Source organism: Mesocricetus auratus, unplaced genomic scaffold (genome assembly GCF_017639785.1).
Source record: "Mesocricetus auratus isolate SY011 unplaced genomic scaffold, BCM_Maur_2.0 Super-Scaffold_100037, whole genome shotgun sequence".
Taxonomy (NCBI): Eukaryota; Metazoa; Chordata; class Mammalia; order Rodentia; family Cricetidae; genus Mesocricetus; species Mesocricetus auratus.
The window spans coordinates 1,534,387-1,557,264 of NW_024429215.1; the positions used below are offsets into that span (position 1 = coordinate 1,534,387).

The following is a 22,878-nucleotide window of genomic DNA, read 5'->3' on the forward strand; positions in this document are numbered from 1 at the left end:
TGTCAGTCAATGGGATGACAGTCTGTTTACTGAATATCCCTATGTAGTATGTAAACCAGGTGTCTACTCAGGAATAGCAATGCTGGCTGATTTTTGCCTGGGAATCACTAACTTATTTTAGGGTCCCCTCCTGCAGGACAGATTCGTATTTTCCCCAAACCAGAAGTTTTTTCATAAAATCTTTTTAGGAATCCCCAGTTTTACATGGGAAACTTCATTGTTTCTGGCAACTAGTGGCCAAACCACAGGTGTGCACAGAATTGTAAATTCTGCATTCCTATCTTAAAATATAAACTTCCACATCTTTCCCTTCTCCACTAGAAGCAATCACTTAAAGAAGGCATCAGTAAGTAAAGGTCAAGACAGCATATTGGCTGCTGGTCATACTAGCTAATATCTTGCTCAGTTTTCAGGCCAGAACTAAAAGTGGTGGGGTTTGACCAATGCCCCAAAATGAAAACACTCATAATGAAATTTACAAGACTCAGTAAGAGGTTCATCAACAGGGAATAGAAGAGCCTGTGACCCAAGAAACCCTTAATTTTAATGGGTCCATAGTGCAGAGTCAGTCCATTTGGCAGCAGCACCTGTGGCTCTCACTTTCTTTATCTGGATGTGTTGGGTCTATGGTGGAAGAGTGTCTATCTTCCTGACTGTAGGAGTGTAGCAAATCACTTTGTTGTGTCCTTTCAAGGTTAGTTCCAGTGTTCCTTTGACTACTCACTTACCTAACTACACAGACGTTGTCTGGGTCCCTCAGTTTAGTGAATAGCCTATACAGAGAACTGAGTGGCCTTGAGAAAAGAATGGTTCAAGAGTTCTGTCAATTTGTCATCTGTGAGCCCGGGAAGCACTGAAGGAAATCTATGACATGTAGCAAGCTCAGGAAAATTAAAGGAAGGAGACCTGTCTCTCTCTCTGGACTCTGATAAGAGTTTGCTAGAGTTTCATTTATGTCCTGTTCATTCATTCTGCCAGCCCAGAACTCTGGGGACTATTGCTCAGTGGAAATTTTACTCTATGTCTAAAACCTTAGCGATTAATTGAGAGGGTTTTGGCTATGAAAGCCATGCCATCTTTGCACCCTATTGCTAGAGGGAGGCCAAATAAGGGCACCTGCAGGAGATTTTGAGGTCCTATTTGAGTAGGTTCAGTTTAGTTGGGGGATACTTCTACTCACCCAAAACAGCACCTTCTAGAAAGTAGCAAATATTTTTATACTCCTCTGGCAGGCCAGAACATGAGTGAAGTCAGTTATTTTCAAAGTTTGCAAGGATATTGATATCTCATTTTGACAATTTTCTAAGTAAGGATTTTCTGTTTTGGATTTTCATGAGCACAAACATGGCATCTGTCTGAGATATGCCATTTTAGTGTGTCCAGTATAGCTATAACACACTGGTCTGAGAAATGCAGATGGTTTTGTGGTCCCCAAATTGACAGGTTAGTTTCCAGAGTCCCACCAATTATTTCTGGGAGAATGATTTTTCCTCTGATGTCCTGGATGAAAATATGGGTATTAACTGCAGTTTGGTTATTTTCTTTATCGTGCAGTCACAGGTAGTGGGTTGTGGTATGTGTAATTGTAACATCAATAGTCCACAGTAGTCTCAGGGTTATTTGTCATATAGTGACTTCAGCAACCTGGCCATGGAGGACAGAAATTTCTAGGGGAAGCAAAATTGCACTTAGGAGGGCCAAGAATTTTTAATATTCTTTCCCCAACAGTGAGAAGCCCTCTTTCTCTGTAGACCATATGGTTGACATGCCCAATTACAAAAGCACAACAATTGATGGTGAATGTAGATGATGATGAACTTAGGTTTTCCCATATGAGATGCTGTGTCAGATCAATCAGTTCTTCTCTCTGGTTTGGGCACAAATTCTAGTAATTAAAGTAGCTAGTGCAGCTCCAATGTACCGGATTTAATATGTCATCTATTGGCTGTCTTGGATGAGCACCTGCAAATCATTATGAGGTAAGAGGATAGTAGGATTGGTTTCTGGAACTGGATTCAAAGGGGAGATTCCAAGAGTGGTGTATTGTACTGGGGCACACAGTTATTAAAAAGTCAATGTTCTTCTGTTCCTGAGAGGAAGTCCTTACATGTGTTTGATGCTATACATGTAACATCTTAACTTAGTTAATTTGTTTGTTTTTGTTTCTAAATCTAGTTGGAGCTTCCACAGATCTTTCACAGGCTTCTGTGGCTACAGGGTGCACTTCTTTTTTCCTCTTTTTTAGTTTAATTTAAGTTAGAAACAAGTTTGCTTCACATGTCAGTCCCAGTTCCCTCTCTGTCCCTTCCTCTCCCACCACCCTTCAACCCTCCCTCAACCCCTGTCCCAGTTCCCTAATCCACTCTCCAAGGAGGTAAAGCCCTTATGGGGATATAAAAAATCTGTCATATGTTTTGGGCAGGCAGGGCCGAGGCCCTCCCCCTTGTGTCCAAGTGGAGACAGCATCCGTCCATGTGGAATGGGTTCCCAAAGTCCATCTGGATGACAGGACTAATTGCTGATCTATTGCAGGGTTCAATTCTTGGGGGATTTCCATGGCCCCAATATGGGTGCCAGCCTTCAGAAGCACAAGGCTTAAAAAGAATCCACAAAATCAGCAAACTATGACTCTTTTATCTGCAGGTGTACAGGGAAAGATGCTCACACACGCTCTCTTAATATTTTTCTTCTGTTTCTTTCTCATTCTTCTGTTTCAGTTCCTTATTGCTTTTCTTATCTCTATCCACAAATGTCCCTTCTTTCTCTCTTGATGCTTTCCTTCTAACTCTTTTAATGTTTGCCTCCTAATTCTTTCATTCCTGATTATTCCTTGTAACTCCACCTTTAATCTTCCTCATTTTCTTTATTTTTCCTCTACAAGAAACCTTTCTAGTAAAACAAAAATTGAATTGTGGTTACATTCTACTATTCCAGTAAATGATTACAATGAGTACAAGTAAAAAAGCAGCATGTTTCCATATATCTTACATGATGAAATATTTTATATATTATATTTGAAAAAATGGTGTCCGATGAACCTGTGCACATTCATTTCCAAACAAGTTGTAAAAGACTAAGTGTAAAAAAGCAATGTATTTTTCTCAAACATTTCTTTTACTGGTATGCTGAATTTTGCAATTATAAAGGACTAAACTTTATTACTTATCTTGAAATGTAGTCTTATAAGGAATCATAAAACAATCACAAGCCTAAACTATTTTACGTGAAAGCCAGTCAGTCAGCTCTACTTTAAATCTTTAGGGTTCATGCCAACTCATTACACACACATATATATATATATATATGTATATATATATATATATATATCAGGAGATTGAGGGTAGAAATGGGTACAGGGAATTAATCACCATTTTGATCATCAACCAAACCTCACAAAAGTATGTAATCTAGTAATAATTAATCTGGCTTGATTTTTTGATGCCTAACCTCAAAGCTATTATCAAAATATCTTACTCTAACATGAGGTCATACAAAGGCTCTGTTTCAACAAAGCTGCACACCAAAAACTATTAATGCACCTTTCAGCATCTATGTTAAAAGTGTTTGAGCCAGCCTTGATCCGGGAACTCAAATGTTTTCCTTAATCACTAACCTGAACTGTGATCTATACACTTCTTTAGATGAAACTCATAGGTACTAACTGTTTTCAATAATCAACTTCTAATTTAACTAACATTACTGTTATCAATTATACAGTAAAGCTCAGGAAGAAAGTATCTTCATGCAAATCTACAGATAAAAATGCCCACTGGAACAGGTAATTTACATGAGATAAACACACTAAAGTACAGTCATTGGGGACTCTCTCCATACCCATTCACACTATGGTAGATACTGAAGAAAGATTGCAGTGACAACTTGTAAAGACCCAGAAGTATCAAAAGACTTTGTGGAGACCACAGTCTGAGGCCTTGTCTATCCAACATCGATCCAAAAGTGATTTGCCTCTGGGTGAGGTAACACCTTAAAATTAAATTGCCACCTGCTGCTCCTCTGACACAGCAACTGGAACCCATCATTTGGGTTAAAACTGGCTATGTCTTTTGTGTCCTGGGCCGACATATGAAAAGGTCTAGAGGCATCTCGAAGTTCCAAGGCTGGAGACAAATTCAGAGCTATTGTTAAAGACTTGAGTGCCTTTTGTTTAGTGTTAGTCCAAATTAGGGTCTTAATTCTATTTTGTGCTTCTGTATGGAGGCTTTCCAGTTGCACAAACTCTGGTATCCAGGGACTGGTAAAGCAGCTGCACCTGGGAGTTCTAGAATGTTATCCTTTGTCTTTGCAGTTGGAATCTGAAACATACAACAATCCTAGTGAGACAGTCTCCTTTGACCTACATTCAGCTGGCAGTCAAGATTGGTAGCCTTCTACAAGTTTGACCCCTTTTTATCTGACATTCTGTAGACCAAGGACTGTACCTCTTGTAACATTCACTCAATATGCCTTTTATAAACTATTTTTCCAGGTAAATAATGATGGAAGGGAGGAGTTTAGTATCTCCTCATACAGGATTGTAAAATTTTTAAATCCAGGTGTGTTCTTTTACAGGTCAGTTTCACACTGCAAACCCCACTTCCTGTAGCTGTGCATTTAAAAGCAAAGATGGGTAGACTCATTTATGTCAATGTGAGGCTGAGAAGTCCATCATTCAGAGACAAGGTGTATACACCTGTTTCTCTGGAAGAATCAGGCTCATGAGAATCAGATGTCCCAAGTTTCTTTACAGGCAGGAGACGTGTAATCCAGGCTGACTGCCATGGCATCTGTATGCCTGTCTCTTCTTCTCAGAAAATATGGACTTCAACTTTCCTTTTACTTCCAAAGTTATTGGGTATAGTATAATCTGAACAGCAGTAATTGAACTATTTAGTTGAACAATTATAGGAACTTGGGGTATTATACCAGTCCAATTGGGTTGTTTTCATCTGACAGTGAGTAAGACACCAAAATTTTCTGGGTATCTCTAAGTCTGTATCTTGTCATCAGAGAAGGTGATCATACCTTTCAATTTGTGCAAAAAATACTTTGAGGTACTTCCAGCAATTAGGGCCAAATTATACCTAAAATTTAAAAAACCTTATAGCATTTTTCTAATATCTGGTGCCAGTTTGATTGACAAAAGAAATCTTTTTAAGATCTGTTTTTAATCTTTTAAAAAGTACCCAGCAAAAATTATATGAAGCTGCTTAGTCAGTGTTGGACAGAAGGGAGATTCTGTTCTGTCCAAGTTGTGTTGTATGGCAAAAAATCCCCCTGTATAGCACCACAGGAGATTTTTCTACCCATTTATTATTTTATTTTAAGAGAGTATTGTGGATGTGGCATTTTCAAATTATATGAAGCATTGACTAGTAAGAAGAAAGAAGACACACATCATGAAAGAACAATGAGTATACATTTCTTTTCCTTTAGGGTCATCCCAAGGATACTTTTCCCTTCTCTAGGGTGGCTTACAGCAGGCTAAAATTGGAGTGAATACACACCCAAGGGAACTATTCCAAATGCCCTGAGTGCATTCTGTTTAGATGCAGTAGACCCTGGCTGGAGGGCTGGCTATTCACCACCTACACATAAGGATCAGGCCTGACTGAGGAGGAGTCAAGCAACAAAACAAGATACACTCCTTAGTGTGACGGGAGGATGTGATTGTTAGCTTTTTCTCTGGGACACCTTGAAGAGTCAAAAGGATTTTGATCCCCAACAAGAGGAGGCACAGATCTTAAGCCAAGTTAGAGGAGGGTGTCACATGAAAGAATGACACAGGAGAATATAGGAAAGCAAGACCAGCAGGAAAGCATATAAAAACACAAAAAGAAGCAGTAAAAACAACCTGAGGTGGACACCACACATTAATATGCCTGAACAGACATAGGAATCTAGTGTCCTCTCACATAGTTTCTGAACACTGGACCAGTAGCCATTTCTTACCTTTCCCCTATATATTCAAGTAGAAGTCACCTTAATCAAACTTACCTGCAAAGGTACCAAACCAGGGAACATTCCACTTTGTTTCATTTGGGAGTGGAGGTGTCAGATTCATCCAATTCCTAGGCACAAACTAATCAAAGGACATCTGGAGGACATTGAACTTTGGTTTCACACCCCATTTGAGCTCCTAAATCACTGCATTCTTGCTTTCACTGAAGAACTTGGAGAACCCATGTGTCTTGAGGACTTGCTGTGAGATGTGAATGGAAGTAGTGAAGGTATTCACCAGAAAACACTGCTTTTGACATGAGTTTAAACAATGGAAAGTTTCTATTAGCTTGCTTGTGACTATACTGTGTACTTGGAATCTTAGTCGAGCACTGAGACATCTCAGGTTGCGTTTTTCAGCACAAAAATCATCTTTCTGGGTTGACATATTTTCAGTTAACAGGAGGAGTTAGCCAGAAGTGGAATTATGGAAGCCAAAAGCAAGTTAGTTCATCAAGAGAAACTCTCAGAACCATGGACTTGGTGGATTCAGTATTTGTGTCAATTTAGGCAGGTGTTGCTGTCTACCTGCTGAGATTGACAGGCTGAATGACACTTCCATCATGGAGTCATTTGCACTAAGGTCTGAAGGTATACTAAGATCAGGATTCTGTTACATCAGCAGAACTCTGAAAGTTAGTAAGGATGTAGCTTCTAGTCCAATAGCAACTTGATGACTTCTTTACTAATGCCATATTTCCATCAAGTTCTAGAAGAAAGAACAATTTTCAAAATGCAATATTGTCAATAAAATATTTTATTGATGATTGGAAATTTTTAATTGATATGTCTCAGTCATAATTATCCCTGACCACTCCAAACAAATCCTCCAATTTCACTTACTTACCAACTCATGTCATCTTTCTTAATTTGAAGAGAATATCTTGCAATAGTTGTCCTCGTTCTCTTGTAAGAAACTTTTGAGTCTTCTGCCAGTTGCCTGATCTTTAAGTGTGTGGGTTTTGAGATATATATATATATATATATATATATATATATATATATATGTGTGTGTGTGTGTGTGTTGTGTGTGTGTGTTTGTGTGTGTGTGCATGCATGTATGTATGTATGTATGTATGTATGTATTCAGACAAATATCCTGTTCGTGGCTAGTACCTATCTTTTTAACAGTTACAAGTAACTAGAACTACTGGTTGTTTTCTCTCTGTTTTGAGCTTGTATGACTCCTCTATTTTTGGGAGCCTGTCCTAAATAGGGAGGCTTCCAGGTAATTCCAGATTGATCCTTTCACATACTTTATGAAGCATGTGGCATCTTCAGCAATAGTATGATACCTCTTTTTCTGGAAGGGATGAATGGCATGGGCAGCAGCCTATACCTTAGATGGAGGTTGTTTGGACTCCCCTAAAATAAAATCCCAAAATGGTTTACTTGCCTAACTTCAGGTTTTGTTTTGTTTTGTTTGTTCTTATTTTCAAGGTATTTGAATGAAACCTGCTTTTCTAAATCTCAGACATTGACACTAAATTGAGGAATGTCTCAGAAAACAAAAATGCTTCAGGTGCAACTGAGATTACCTGAGTTCAGACCCCTAGAAAATTTTGGAGTGCACATCTCTAATTTAGATTTCGTGTAGAGGAGAGAACTCTGATACACAAGAAGCCCTGGAATTAATAGAGATATCCAGGCATATGTTATGGAAATAATACTTTGTTTGAAGGAAAACTAAAGCCAGAACTGCCTGTTGAGATTGTCCTCCGTGTTGTACTCATAACATTTAAAATTCAAACATTTTCAAACACAGTGACACACACACGCACACACACACACACATATTCATGATATAGAAGTAACATAAACTCTGACAAAGAAAATTTTGTCGTAGAATAGCAAATTAACTTAGTGAAATTCATTGAATAAAATATTACCTGGTAAAGGCTAATGATTAAATCTATGAATATTAATATTCTCTAACTGTAGAAACTAAATTCAACAGCAATGCACCAGGAAACATGATACTTCATAAGGGCCATTTTTCAAATACATGGTCAATAATTTTAGTAATGTACTAAATATAATTGAAACTAAAGTGAGCTGCTGTGGGGCTGTCAATAATGAGGATACTATATAAAGGATTTTATTTCATTCTAACACGTTAATATAATCGGTTGAGTTCAAGGCATTTGGTGTTAAATTTTAAATGTGGACTATATATATATATACACACAAATATTTGAACTACAAAATCATTGGGTTGAGCTGCAGCACTGTATCATCTATCACCTCTTCTAGTGTGTGTATTTTATTTATTCAGGTATAATTTTAAAAACTATGAGTTTATTCTGGCCCTGGTATTTGCCATTGAGGAGATCAACAGGAATCCCCATCTTTTACCAAACATTTCTCTGGGATTTGATTTTTATAATGTTCAACACGGTGATAAGAATGTTCTTGTGAATGCCCTCATTTGGCTCACAGGTCAGAGTTACCCACACTCAAACTATAACTGTGTAAAGGAAAGAAAGTCAGCTGCTGCTCTAACAGGACCATCATGGGCAAAATCTGCCCATTTTGGGACACTGCTTCAACTCTACAAATTCCCACAGGTAAGGCATCATATTTGAGTTATAGCCAGATCTCCTTGCCGGATATTCAGAGGTATGCTAAGGTAAAAAACAGACAGTTGGATTACTTAGCTATCTGTGACAAGTGGCTAGACAATTGGAGATGAATGAATATTTCAGTCACTTGGAAAAGAAAGAAAGGGAAGGATGGAGGAGACACAGAAGATGGATTAAAATGAAGAAGAGTTCAGTAATTCAAGGGAAATTCTGACACATAGATATACCTTTAAAGTCAGAATGAACCAGTCATCATGATGAGCATTTCCATATGTGACTTTAAAAGGATGATTGTGTTTGATGACATTATTTGACTATTTTTCTCAATTGCTTTCACTTCAGCTTACCATTGGTCCTTTTGATTCTATCTTGAGTGACCGAAGCCAGTTTAATTCTCTCTATCAATTGGCCCCCAAAGGCAAATCTCTGTCACTTGCCATGGTATCTTTGATGGTTCATTTTGGCTGGACCTGGGTTGGTCTGCTTCTTCCAGATGACCACAGAGGGACTGAGTTTCTGTCAGATTTAGGAAAAAATATGGAGAAAAACAGAGTCTGTTTAGCTTTTGTCGAAATGATCTCAAGCACATGGACTTCATTTTCCTACAAATTCTGGGCAAATTTGGGGAAGATACAGGAATCATTGGCCAATATCATCATCATTTATGGAGACAGTGATTCACTACAAGGTTTAATGCTAAATCTAGGTAAACAGATTTTGACATGGAAGGTCTGGATCATGAATGCGCAATGGGATGTTACCAACCACCCTGATTATTTCTTCCTAGATTCATTCCATGGGAGTATCATTTTTTCTCTTCAACAAGAGAAGATGGTTGAATTTCCAAATTTTATCAAAACAGTTAATCCTTTCAAATACCCTGAAGACAATTACCTTCCTAAGTTATGGTTTTTGTTCTTCAAATGCCCATTTTCAGAGCTTGATTGTCAACTTTTGGAGACATGCCAGCAAAATGCTTCCTTGGAATTCCTGCCTAGACATGTTTTTGACATGGCAATGAGTGAAGAGAGTTATAATGTATACAAGGCTGTATATACTGTTGCCCACAGTGTCCATGAGATGAGCCTTCAGCAAGTACAAATGCAACCATTTGGAAGTGGGAAAGAAATGGTGTTCTTTCCCTGGCAGGTAATACCCCTTCCCTTGTATTAGAGCATCAGCAAGGTGACATTTTGAAAGTATATGTAAAGCACCAAATTAGGTATTACATATTTGATCATTATATTAAAAATATCAAAGGAGAATTTTGTTTACTTTTCCTATAAGGTAGTGCAACCCTTTGTGTGCATGTTGCTAAAGTGCTAGTGGCAAGAAGGAAACTATGTTAGTGTGTTTACATATTCTGTCACAAATAGCCTCATAACCTTCTCTTGGTAAGAGATTCCATTAGAAAACTAAGCATTCTCTCACTTACTGAAACAATGAGAGATCATTAGCTCAAAATATTTTTACATAAATAATTTCTTTTAACTAACATTTAGTCATCAGTAAACACAGTTTATTCATGGAACTTTGGGGTACACTATGCACATAAGTAAATGTGTGAAGCTTTTAAAAAAAGAAATTGAGATTTACTTCAATCTTTACTCATTGATTCTTTCCTGAGTCTTTTGAAGAATTTCTTGATGTTGGCTGTTCTTTCCAATATAGAATGGCATCTCTTTAACACAGGAAATCATTTCTCAGCCTCAGTCATGCCTACATTAGTGGGGTGTACTACATCAGAGATTTTAAACAATGAGGGTCTTTCTATAATCCATTTCTGATCAACCTCTCACACCTACTTTAAAATATGTTCTTACATCCCTTTCAGCTTCATGCTTTCTTGAGAAATAGTTATGCCAGTGACAACATGGCTTTACATTGGAAACAGGAGTTAGATAAATATGACATTCTCAGCTTTTGGAATTTTCCAAAGGGTCTTGGACTAAAAGTGAAAGTGGGAACCTTTTTACCCAATGCTCCCCAGGATCAACAGTTATCTTTAACTACACAGTTGATACAATGGCCAAAAATGTATTCTGAGGTGAGTTATGATTATTTTCAAGCACTAAAGTTGTCATGATAACACAAATATATTCACAATAAAACAAATCACTGTTTCTAACACAAACCCAATTACTATAAAACTCCTAGTCGAAAAGATTGACAAATGACTACCAGTATACAGGTTTTTACTGTTCCCTGATTCTTAAAGATAAAATTTATAGGTTTAAATGTCTGTTAATATTCAATCATGCATGGGTTACTTTTTATCAACCCGACACTAATTATGCATACCTGAGAAGTAGGTGTGCAATCTCCATAATGTCTCCTAGGATATTCTGCTGGAGGTAGTCTCTTAATTTATGATTCACATTACAAAAATATATAGTACTTATATTCTCTTGCTGTGATCAAACAGCATCACAAAAAGTTACTTTTGAAAATGGGTTTATTTTGATTTATAGTACTTGAGGTATGAGAGTACTTTATGATCAGGAGACATGCACGGTTGTTATATCCATGGAAGTATGGTCAGGATTCTGAAACAATATGTGCCAGTCCACATAATAGAGAGAGAAAACTGGATTTGTGGTTAGTCTCATAAATGTTCACAGTTCCCCAGTATTGAAGTAATTCTGAGAATAAGTATGCAACTCTTAAAGTTTTAAGAACTCTGTCTATAATACCATCATTGGGGTTATCTGTCGTCACATATCTGTGCCTATAATTGCATCTTTCATTCAAACCAATACAGAATGTGTCTATTCGTATTCCTTCCCTGTATCTGAACCTTGAGTAATTCATAATGCTTTTGTTTTTCCATATTTTAATTACATCATTATTTTAAATTACAACAGCACTTGTCCCTCCCATCCAACCTCCAACACTCTTCACTTCCTACCAACCTCCCTCACTTGCCCACAAGCTCACACCCAGTCCACTCTTCCTCACTGGGAAGGACTCAAATGAGGAGTCAATATAGTCTGACACAGCAGGTTAGGGCAGGGCCAGTGCCTTCACAAGGATTAAGGTTTAGCATGGCATTGCAAATATAGGAATGGGCTCCAACAAGCTAGCTCATTTACTGCAATTATATCATGGTCCTACTCCAAGAAAGCAGGACATCTCACCCTAGGAAATAGGCTGCAACAAGCTAGCTCATATACAAGGTTTATATTATGGTCTTACTGCCAGGGGCCACTCTAAAATTCCAACCTTCACAACTTCTGCTACTTATAGAGGGCCTGGTTTGGTGCCCTGGAGTCTCCACAGTTGTAGATACTGTTTCCATGAGTTTCCATGAGCTTTATTCAGCTGTCTCTGTAGATTTCTCCATTATAATCTTGACCTCCCTTGTTAATGTTACCTCTTCCTTTTCTTTGAATGGATTCCCAAAGCTTGACCTGATTCCTGGATGAGGATCTCTCTGTCTGGTTCCATCAATTACTCTGTGGGGAATCTATGATAACAGTTGAGGTATTCATCATACTGATTACAGGGATAGGCCAGTTCAGTCATCTTCTCTACTAATGCTAGTAGACTTACTTGGACAACTCATTTTATACTACTGGAAGTTATCCTAGAACTAGGTTTCTCCCTAAACCCATAGTGGCTCTTTCTATTAATATATATTTTTCGTTGCTCTTCCACTGGCTTCCTCCCCACCAAGTCCATGTCAGTCCCTTGTGTTCTCATCTCCCATCTATTCTTCAGCTGCGGGCATCTGTGTTGTTTACAGGTTCTAGATATTACAAATAAGGCTGCTATGAACACTGATGATCATATGTTCTATTGCTAAAATTGAGTATCCTTTGAGTAAATGAAGAAGAGTAGTATAGCTGGCTCTTGAGGTAGACCGAGTATCATTTTCTTAGAAACTGAATGGCTGTACAAGTTTGCAATCCCCCCAGAAGTGGAAGAGTTTTTTCTTATTCCACATCCTCTCCAACATGAACTGTCCTCAGTATTTTTGATCTTAGTCATTCTTACAGGTATAAGATGGGATCTCATTGTCATTTTGTTTTGCATTTCCCTGATGATGGAAGATGTTAGGCACTTCCTTAAGTGTCTTCTGGCCATTTGAGATTCTTCTGGTAAGAATTCTCTGTTAGCTCTGTACCCCAAATTTCAATTGGGTTATTTTACATTTTGATGTCTACTTTCATAAGTTTTTTATAAATTTTGGAGATCAGCCCTCTGCCAGATGTAGCGTTGGTGAAGATTTTTTCCCATTCTATAGGTTGATATTTTGTCTTATTGAGAGTGTCCATTGCCTTATGAAAGCTTTTCAATTTTGGGATGTCCCATTTATTTATTGTTGCTTTCAGTGGGAATGCTACTGATTTTTATATTTAAGAAGTGATCTGGTGTGACAATGCATTCCAGGCTTCATCCAATTTTACTTCTACCAGGTTCAATGTAGCTGAGTATAGGTTGTGGTCATTGATCCACTTGAATTTTAGTATTTGTATGGCAAATGATATGGATCTATTTGCTATCTTCTGTTTGCTAACATCCAGTTCTGACAGCACAATTATTAAAAATATTTTCCTTTTTCTATTATAACATTTTGGATTCTTTGTCAAAATTCAAGTGTTCATAGGTGTGTGAATTTATATCAGGGACTTACATTGATTCTATTGAGGCACATGTCTGTTTTTATGACAATAGCAAGTTGTTTTTATTAGTAGAACTCTATAGTACTGTTTGAAGTCTAGGTTGGCAATGCCTCTGTAAGTTCCTTTATTGTATAGTAATTTTAAAGCTATTCTGAGCTTTTGGTTTTCCATATGAACTTGAGTATTGCTCTTTCAAAACTATAAGGAATTGTAGATTGCTTTGGGTAGGATTGACAGTTTTATTATGTTGATCCTATCTAACCAAGAGCATGGGAGATCTTTCCATTTTCTGATATCCTCTTAATTCCTTTCTTTGGGGACATTGTTATTGTTGTACAGGTCTTACACTTATTTGGCCAGTGTAACCCCAAGATATTTTATATTTATGCTATGGTAAAGGGTGATATTTCTCTGGTTTCCTTCTCAGCTTCTTTATCATTTGTATAATGAAGTCTACTGATTTTTTGAGTTAATGTTGTATTCTGCCACATTACTGAAGGTGTTTAACAGCTACAGGAGGTCCCAGGTAGAATTTTTAGGGTCACTTCTGTACACTATCAAATCGTCTACAAATAGTGATTGTTTGACTTGCTCCTTTCCAATTTGTATGCCCTTGATAGCTCTGAGTTATCTCTCTTTAACTTAATTTTGGCTGTTGGTTTGCTATATTGTGCCTTTATTATGTTTCGACATGTTCCTTGTATCCTTGATCTCTCCAGAACTTCTTTTTATCATGAAGGTTTTTTTTTCTTCAGGTGTTTCATATGGTGGATTATGTTGACAGATTTCCACATGTTGAACCAACCCTACATGTATGAGATGAAGCCTATTTGCTCATGGTGGATAATTTTTCTGACATGTTCTAGAATTTTTTTTCCTAGTACCTGATTGAGCATTTTTGCATGAATATTCATGAGGGAAATTGGTCTCTAGTTCTCTATCTTTGTTGCATCGTTGTGTGGTATGGGTAGCATGGTAATTTGCATTAAAAACGTATTTTCCATGTTCCTTCTGTTTCTGTTGTGTAACAGTTTAAGGAGTATAGATATTAGCTATTCTTTGAAGTTCTGGTGCAATTCTGTGCTGGAACCATCCAGCCTGAGGAGTTTTTGTTTGTTTGTTTCTTTGTTTGTTTGTTTCTTTGTTTGGGAGAATTTTGATGACTGCTTCTATTTCCATAGGGGTGATATGTCTGTATAATTTGTTTACCTGGTCTGGATTTTACTTTGGTATGTGGTACCAATCCAGAAAATTGTCGATTTGTTTTATATTTTCCAATTTTTTGAACTACAGGTTTACAAAGCATGATCTGATAATTCTTTGGATTTCCCCAGTGTCTGTTGCTATGTCCCCCTTTTTATTTCTGATTTGTCAGTTTTGGATATTCTCTATCTGCCTTTTGGTTAGTTTGGATAAGGGTTTGTCTATCTTGTTTATCTCAATAACATAAATTTTTATTGATTCTTTATATCATTCTCTTTATTTATATTTCATTAATTTTAGCCCTCACTTTGATTACTTCCTTGAATCAACTCCTCCTTCTTTTTGTTGTAGAGCCATCACATGTTTTGTTAATTCAATAGTGTGGGTATTCTCTAACTTTTTTATTTGGGTGTTTAGTGATATGAAAATTGTTCTTAGCTCTGATCTTATAGTGTCCCAAAAGTTTGAAAAGGTTGTACATTAATTTAATTTTCATTGAATTCTGGGAAGTGTTTATTTCTTATAACTTCCTTTACCCTGGTGTAATTAAGTTGGGCGTTATTCAGTTCCCATGAGTTTTTAGGATTTCTAGAATTTGTGTTTTGGTTAATTCTAATTTTAAGCTCTGGTGATAAGACACAGGGCATTATTCCAATTTTCTCTATCTGTGGAGATTTGCTTTGAAACTGAGTATATGATCAGTTTTAGAGAGGGTTCCACGTGTTGTATTCTTTTGTGATTTTGTGGAATGTCTAAAAAAATCTGTTAAGTCTGGTTGAGTTATAACATCTGTTAGATCCCTTATTTTTTCTTTAATTTCCTGCCAGATGAGAGCAGAGTGTTAAAGTCTCCTTCTTTTAGTGTGTGAGGTTTGATGTGTGATTTATGCTTTAATGTAGTTTCTTTTATCAATGTTGGTGCCAATGTATTTGATGCCTATATCTTCAGAATTGAGATTTCTTCTTGCTGCATTTTTCCTGTGACAAATATGAACTGATCATCATGATCCTTTTGATTACCTTTAGTTTGAAGTCCATTTGTCAGATATTAAGATAGCTACAGTAGCTTGCTTCTTAGGTCTATTTTATTGGAAAGTCCTATTCCTTCATTATGGGGAAATGTCCGTCTTCAAAATTGAAGTGGGTTTCTTGTGTTCAACGGAGGGACAGATCTTCTTTTCCTCTCCATTCCATTACCCTGTGTCTTTTATAGGTGAGTTAAGTCCATTGACATTAAGGGGTATCAATGAGCAGTGATTTTTGGTATTTTGTGGTGTTGGTGGTGTGTGTTTGGGAATTGCTTCTGGGGGATTATTTAATGCCTGTGTTTTCCTTGTTATGTCTAACCTTGTTGGTTTGGACTTTTCATTCTGGAGCTTTCTGTAGGGCTAGGTTTCTGGATATGTACTGTTTAATATTTTTTCATGAAATGTCTTGTTTTCTCCAACTATGGTAAGTGAAGGTTTTGCTGGATATATTAATCTGGACTAGCATCTATGATCTCTTAGATTTAGCATAATGTTTCTCCAGAACCTTCTGGCTTTGAGAGTCTCCATTGAAAAGTTGGGTGTTTTTCTGATGGGTTTGCCCTCATATGTTTCCAGACCATTTTCCTTTGTAGCACTTAATATTTTTATTTATGCTGTATATACTGTGTTTTGATTATTATGTGGCAGGAAGATTTTTTTGATCCATTATATTTTGTGTTCTATATATTTCTTTTATCTCCATAGACATTTGCTACTTTACATTGGGAAAGTTTTCTTCTGTGATTTTGTTGAACATATTTTCTCTGCCTTTGAGCTGGTATTCCTCTCCTTCTGACCCCATTATTCTTAGTCTTGTCTTTTTTGTGTGTTCCAGATTTCCCAAACATTTTGTGTTATGACTTTTTGACTTTAATGTTTTCTTTGACTAATGAATCTATTCATTCCATTGTGTCTTCAATACCTGAGATTCTCTCTTCCCTTTCTTGCATTGAGTTTATGTAGGTGGTATCAGCAGTTCTCATTCATTAACCCAGATTTTCCATTTCCAGAATTCCCTCCATTTGTGTTTTCTTTATTGCCTCCATTTTAGTAAGGTAATCATACTCCCCATGTTTTTTTCTTGGTTGTTTTTATTTCTTTAAGGGAATTATACATTTTTTCCAATATTTTGTGTGTCTTTTCCTCCATTTCGGTAACAGAATTCTTCATTTCGTCCATAGCACATCTGTCATCTTTAGCATGTTTTATTTATGGTCACTTTCTTCTGATTCTTCTGTGTTGGGATGCTCTAGTTGTCCTGATGTAGTACCACTAGGTTCTGTTGTTGCCATGTTACTCAGCTGTTGAACATATTCTTGTATTGATGTCTCGTATTTTCTTTGGTGCAGGCAGTTTCATTGCTTCTTGATCCAGCCCTCTTTGTCCTCTTTCTCAGCCCAATCTCTACAGTAGATGTCTGCGTCCTATAGACTACTCTCTGTCCTCTCTCTCAGTCTCCTTTCCCATTATTTTCATTCAGTCCTCTGTGCACTATCTATGTGAGTCCCAGGGAGCCACAGGACTCACTGGGGATGGGTGGGTTTGGGGGCAGCATGGGACTTGTAGGATACAAGGTCTAATTTGGACGCATTAGTATAGCCTGCCAGAAAGAGTCTTTCCTGTTGACCTGGTTGTGTAGCGGAGATGGTTCAGGGCAGAGCCCAGTGTTTTTCCCTGGGACCAAGTGTCCTGGTGGATGTGTGTTCCAAGTGGGAAGTAGATCACTCACCTCCCATTCCTCTCTACATTGGAATTGTTGATTTTAATTACATTCTTAAAATTTTCAGTGCACAATCAATTATCATTTCCCCTTTCCACCTCTTTATAGAGAAACTAATAGAGAGTACAGGCCTTTGTGTTTATCTCCAGTCCTGCTGCACATAAATACATACATAGAATACCCTAAGAAATCGTTTCTTTTTACTGAAAGTGTACAGATGCAGCCCTTATCTTTGAAAATTGATTGACTAAAGATCATGAGTTTCCTAATGACATCATACTCTCAGCAGAAAGCAGTAAGTACCACAGATAGCATATCTTTCCATTCCCATTCCTTCTGAACCCATGGAATAGTGACCCCCATTTATAGAGTAAAACTTTTAACATTCTCTTTAATATTACTCACTGAAATACCCAACAATTTACTTCCATGATTATTATAAGTCTTGTCAAGATGACAACTATGTTTCACAATGATGATGGACTTAAAAGTTTCTTGACATATTACTCAGTAAGTAAAGATATAGGAACTATCTTAAAGAACCAGTTGCTCTTCTAAGTCATGTTTTCATAGACCTACCTGCTTCAAACTTTCCCTAACTAATTGTGCTCCAAATTCCTAACATTGTGATAGTCCCTAATCAATCTTGTATAGAACACAGCCCTTTAAAATCATTTTCTGTATTGTAAAAATAAATCTTTAAAATTAATTATTTAATATTCAAAACCAGTATTATTGGAATTTTCAATAAACTCTGATTATTGGTTAACAGTGCTTTCATTATTCTCAGATTCCTCAGTCTGTGTGCAGTGAGAGTTGTGGGCCTGGATTCAGGAAAGTTTCCCTGGAGGGCAAGGCTGTTTGCTGCTATGGCTGCATTCCTTGTCCAGACAATGAGATTTCTAATGAGACAGGTAAGCAGAAATCTTAGAGAGAAAGGTTGCACATCTCTACAGGATCTCACATTATATTATCAACTGAAAAATGTATGCACAGAAGTGAGACAATTATATACCTTCTCTTATTTAGGATATGAAATGTTAATTAGCATTTCTGAAATTGATCACACAAGTCACAGAAATTTATAATTGATTTGTATTCATGGTCAACTGCAAGAAACCCCTTTAAACTTTAATGATTTTCTAACTGTATATCAATAATGGTTAGGACTCACCTAATTGTAGGATAGGTTATACTCAAAATGATTCTTCCCATCTGTCTTTTTTCATACAGAGCAGAAGATTAGAAATTTCTGTTTAATTTCTACAGTACACAGGTGTTTGACTGTGACACATGAATTTGAAATTTCCCTATTTAATGAATATGTTTATATATGTCCCTATTTTACTGCTCCTTGTAAGATAAACAATATCCTCAACATAATTTCACCAATCTGTTATATAGAGCTATAGCATGGCCTAAAAGCTTCAGTGGAATACAGAATCTCTGCTTCAAGGAATAGGTCATCAACATACTACAGCATCTTAATTTGGGATGACAAATCTTTAAAAGTCTGTATTTACATACCTAATAATAAAGTTAGAACCAGAGCTGTATCAATTTTGACATTTTCTTTACATTTGTATCTTTTGTGTGTTTTATAATATGTATTTTAATCATATTCATACCTTGACAAATTTTCTAAAAATTTTTTTGGTTTTATGAGACAGGATTTCTCTGTATTATTTTGGAAGCTGACGGTCCAGCCTAGCCTCGAACTCAGAGATCCGCCTGCCTCTGCCTCCTGAGTGCTGGGATTAAAGGCGTGTGCCACCACCGCCCGGCTCTAAAATTTTATCTAGCTCTCACTTGTAATATTTTAAAAGATACAAATTAAATCATTACTGAATCCAGTTAACAATACCCAAATACTCTTTACTATGGAGGCTCTGCTAGAGTATGAAAGGCCACATTCTTGCAGATAAATGAGTCTTCCTCTCATAACATCCATGAATTAAATATCTTCTCAGCCAAGGGTTATAATGTATGTCAATATTCCATACATGATGATATTTGATCTTTTTTAAGCTTTCATAGGTCATATGCATGAAATGCAATCCTCTGTCTGATTCTTCCCTTATAGCATTTCATGACCTCTGACTCTTATGTTCTTTCTGGAATTCCCCCATGAATTTCCCATGTTGAGATATAATAACACTACCCTAAAAATGTCAGCCAAAGGAAACCCTCATTTAGTGATATATATGCATACATACACAAGCATGCATACATATATATGTATATATGAGCATTTTCTATATATATACATTATTATAAATATCTATGTATGTCTATATTTATAGGATATATATGTATATATACATATATATATGAGAGAGTTAATGCCCCTGTATAGGCGTACATATGTACATATATATTGGCAATTTGTTTTATGGTAGTTATGTGAATATTTTGGCGTACATGTAAAGAGTGTTTCACTTACACATAAAAAGAACTTCTTAGTTCATAGTTAATAAGTTTATGGCAAAAATTATGGTGGAGCTGGGCATTGGTGGTGGATGCCTTTAATCCCAGCACTCTGGAGACAGAGGCAGGTGGATCTCTGTGAGTTCGAGGCCAGCCTGGTCTAAAAAATGAGTTCCAGGATAGGCTCCAAAGCCACAGAGAAACCCTGTCTCAAAAAAACAAACAAAGAAATTATGGGGGCTACTTCTACTAAACACTTGAAGTAGAAAAGATTACTGCTTGAATGTTACACAAAAAGTTAATAGTATCTTGGAATAGAGATCCTCATTCTATATAAACTAATTTTACTATATCTATTATGTACCTTTATTAAGTGATGGAGTTATATATTTGAATTATTCATTACAAAATAGAAAATGAAAAGAAAATAAATACTTCCATATAAAAGAAAGGAAATAACTGGCATTGAGATAAAATCTTTAAATTAGGTCCTAAGAAGAGTTATGTCAAAGTGTCACAATAATGTAAGGAAACAAGTAAATATTTACAAGACATATAAGAAATAAATTTTATTCTGCTAAAGTATATTTAAATATCTATTAAGTTTATCAAGAAAATAAGTATGATGATCTAGTGCTGATTTCGTTTTAAGAAATATAGGAAAAATTGACAGTGGAAATGTAATGTATACAAATCCATCTGCCTGAATTTCAAACACAAAATGAATTTTACAAACTTTCAAGACTTTTTTACTAGATACTCTAGAAATGTTTAAATGATTGTGACATTTCCTCAGTAGTAATGACAAATGTTCACTAGTGCACTATTCAAGCCTTTGAAAATGTAGCAATTCTTATACAGTAAAGCTTCAGCAGAGAAGAAACAAAACTATAAAACAAAAAATTATGAAAATAAGAAAAATTTGAATCCACATTCAAGAACTCTATGAAAATTATTTCAAAAGCAATTATACCACTTTTGCTGTATACAACTATCCAATTAATAGTGAAAATATGGCATAAGATGGGATACACAAAATGAAGTTTGTGCTCAATACAGAAATTTTCAAATATATTTGACCACAGATACACCATTAGCACAAACAGCAGCAGAAATCATAAGAGAGAAAAGACATAAGATTTCTTTGATTAATATCACTATAAAGAAAATGAGCTGGAGAAGAAGCTACTGAGCAACTGATGACTAGAAAAAGAGGGACATCACTTTTCCTTAAAGTTGTGGATTCTGAATTGCTACCCATGTGCTCACATTTTGTATATACAAGCATAACTGAATAGACTCAATATGTATTAAAATGTAAAAACAAGAGATAGAGAGAACATTGAGTTGAGAGGGAAAAGTGAGAGAAGGTGAGGAGTGTAGCAGGAGAAAAGAGGACTGTGTTAGATTCACACACATTTATGTGCATATAAATAATAAGTAAAATATCTAATAAGGAAGACAGGATGTATAAATATGGAATAATTCACTGCCGAGTACATTTTCTATTGTCCCTGAGAATAAAGGAAAGTAACTTGGATAATAATCCAAGGAGCAGGCACTGAGAAATGCCCTAGGAAAAAATTAACAACTCAACATAGACTCATGATCACCTTCATTTCTGAACAGATATGGATCAATGCATTAAATGTCCAGAAAGTCATTATGCAAACCCGGAGAAGAAGCAATGCCTCCAGAAAGTTGTGAGTTTTCTTGACTACAAGGACCCCCTGGGGATGTCTCTCACAACTGTAGCTCTTTGCTTCTCTGTACTCACAGCTCTGGTTCTTGGGCTCTTTGTGAAGAACAGAGACACTCCAATTGTCAAGGCTAATAATAGGACACTAAGCTACACCTTGCTCATCACACTCACCATCTGCTTCCTCTGTACCTTTCTCTTCATTGGTTGTCTCAACACTACTGCTTGTATATTGCAGCAGATCACATTTGGAGGTGCTTTTACTGTGGCTCTTGCCACTGTGTTGGCCAAAGCTATCACAGTAGTTATTGCCTTCAAGGTCACTTTTCCAAACAGAGTGGTGAGGTGGTTAGTAATATCAAAGGCCCCAAACTTAATCATCCCCATATGTACTCTGATCTACCTTGTCCTCTGTGCAATCTGGCTAGGAACCTCTCCTCCCTTTCTTGACCAAGATGCTTATGCAGAACATGGACATATCATCATTATGTGCAACAAGGGCTCAGATTTTGCCTTCCATGGTGTCCTGGGATACCTCTGCTCCTTGGCACTTGGGAGTTATGCTGTGGCTTTCTTGTCCCGGAATCTACCAGACACATTCAATGAAGCCAAATTCCTCTCATTCAGCATGCTGGTGTTCTTCTGTGTCTGGGTCACATTCCTCCCTGTCTACCACAGCACCAAGGGGAAGGTCATGGTGGCTATGGAAGTCTTCTCTATCTTGACTTCTAGTGCATCCCTCCTTGGCTTCATTTTTGCCCCAAAGTGCTACATTATCTTGATAAGGCCAGATAAGAATAGTCTATATCATATCAGGAACAGGTCACGTTCTAGAAGGAATAACCTCAAAACCTAGTTCAAAACTAGACATAGTTCTTATATTAAGAGATTAATTTGAAAGACGACATCCAGTTGAACTCAACTTCAAATGTGTTACACAATTATACTACAAGCTTGATTCTTTGAATATTATTTGTTCATTAAATTGTTTTTGAACCTCTTTATGCAAGAGATACTGAAAGTTTATATGTCTAAAATCCAGGTAATATTTTCATATGAGCAGAATGTCATTTTGTATCTGCACTTGTCTGAAAACTTCTGTGAAGACCACAATATTTTTAACTGTGCCTTCATTTGCTTCTCATGTACTGAGACTAAGGATGGCCAGCCACACACCTGGCTCATGATGAGAATTTATATTGTTGTCTAATATGGACTGTTAATATTCATATTAATGATTTAATTGGCTTTACAATTTAATGCATTCTGTCCTCCACTTGCAATAATCATATGCTTTAAATGTGGTAAAATTTCCTCTTATCTCTCAATCACTATGTCAAAACATAGATTTCAATTTTCTTTTATATTCAACTTTTAATATAACAGATTTGTAAAAGAATGTCATCTTTTTCTTAAAATCTCAAGGTGCTTTACTAAATTATCATACTTAATTTGGGTTGTGTGATTATACTGAAGGTTTCCAGGTTTTCAAATGTAAATGTAATCTTTATCAACATAATATTAGATCCTTGCAAAAATATGCTGCATGCTATGTTGGAGTGTAGACTTCCAAGAATTTTATTTTATTACCCAATGTC

General features: G+C 36.5%; 1 protein-coding gene across 1 annotated transcript in view; it reads left to right on the forward strand.

Annotated features, from left to right (window-relative positions):
- LOC101823246 (vomeronasal type-2 receptor 116-like) overlaps positions 1 to 22,136 on the forward strand; it is a 46,987-nt gene extending 24,851 nt beyond the window's left edge. The window contains exons 3-7 of the mRNA XM_040733821.1: positions 8,273 to 8,564; positions 8,922 to 9,728; positions 10,414 to 10,626; positions 17,945 to 18,068; positions 21,211 to 22,136. Of these exons, the coding sequence (XP_040589755.1) occupies positions 8,273 to 8,564; positions 8,922 to 9,728; positions 10,414 to 10,626; positions 17,945 to 18,068; positions 21,211 to 22,136 (2,362 nt within the window). The remainder of the gene's footprint in view (positions 1 to 8,272; positions 8,565 to 8,921; positions 9,729 to 10,413; positions 10,627 to 17,944; positions 18,069 to 21,210) is intronic.
- The last annotated feature ends 742 nt before the right edge of the window (positions 22,137 to 22,878 follow it).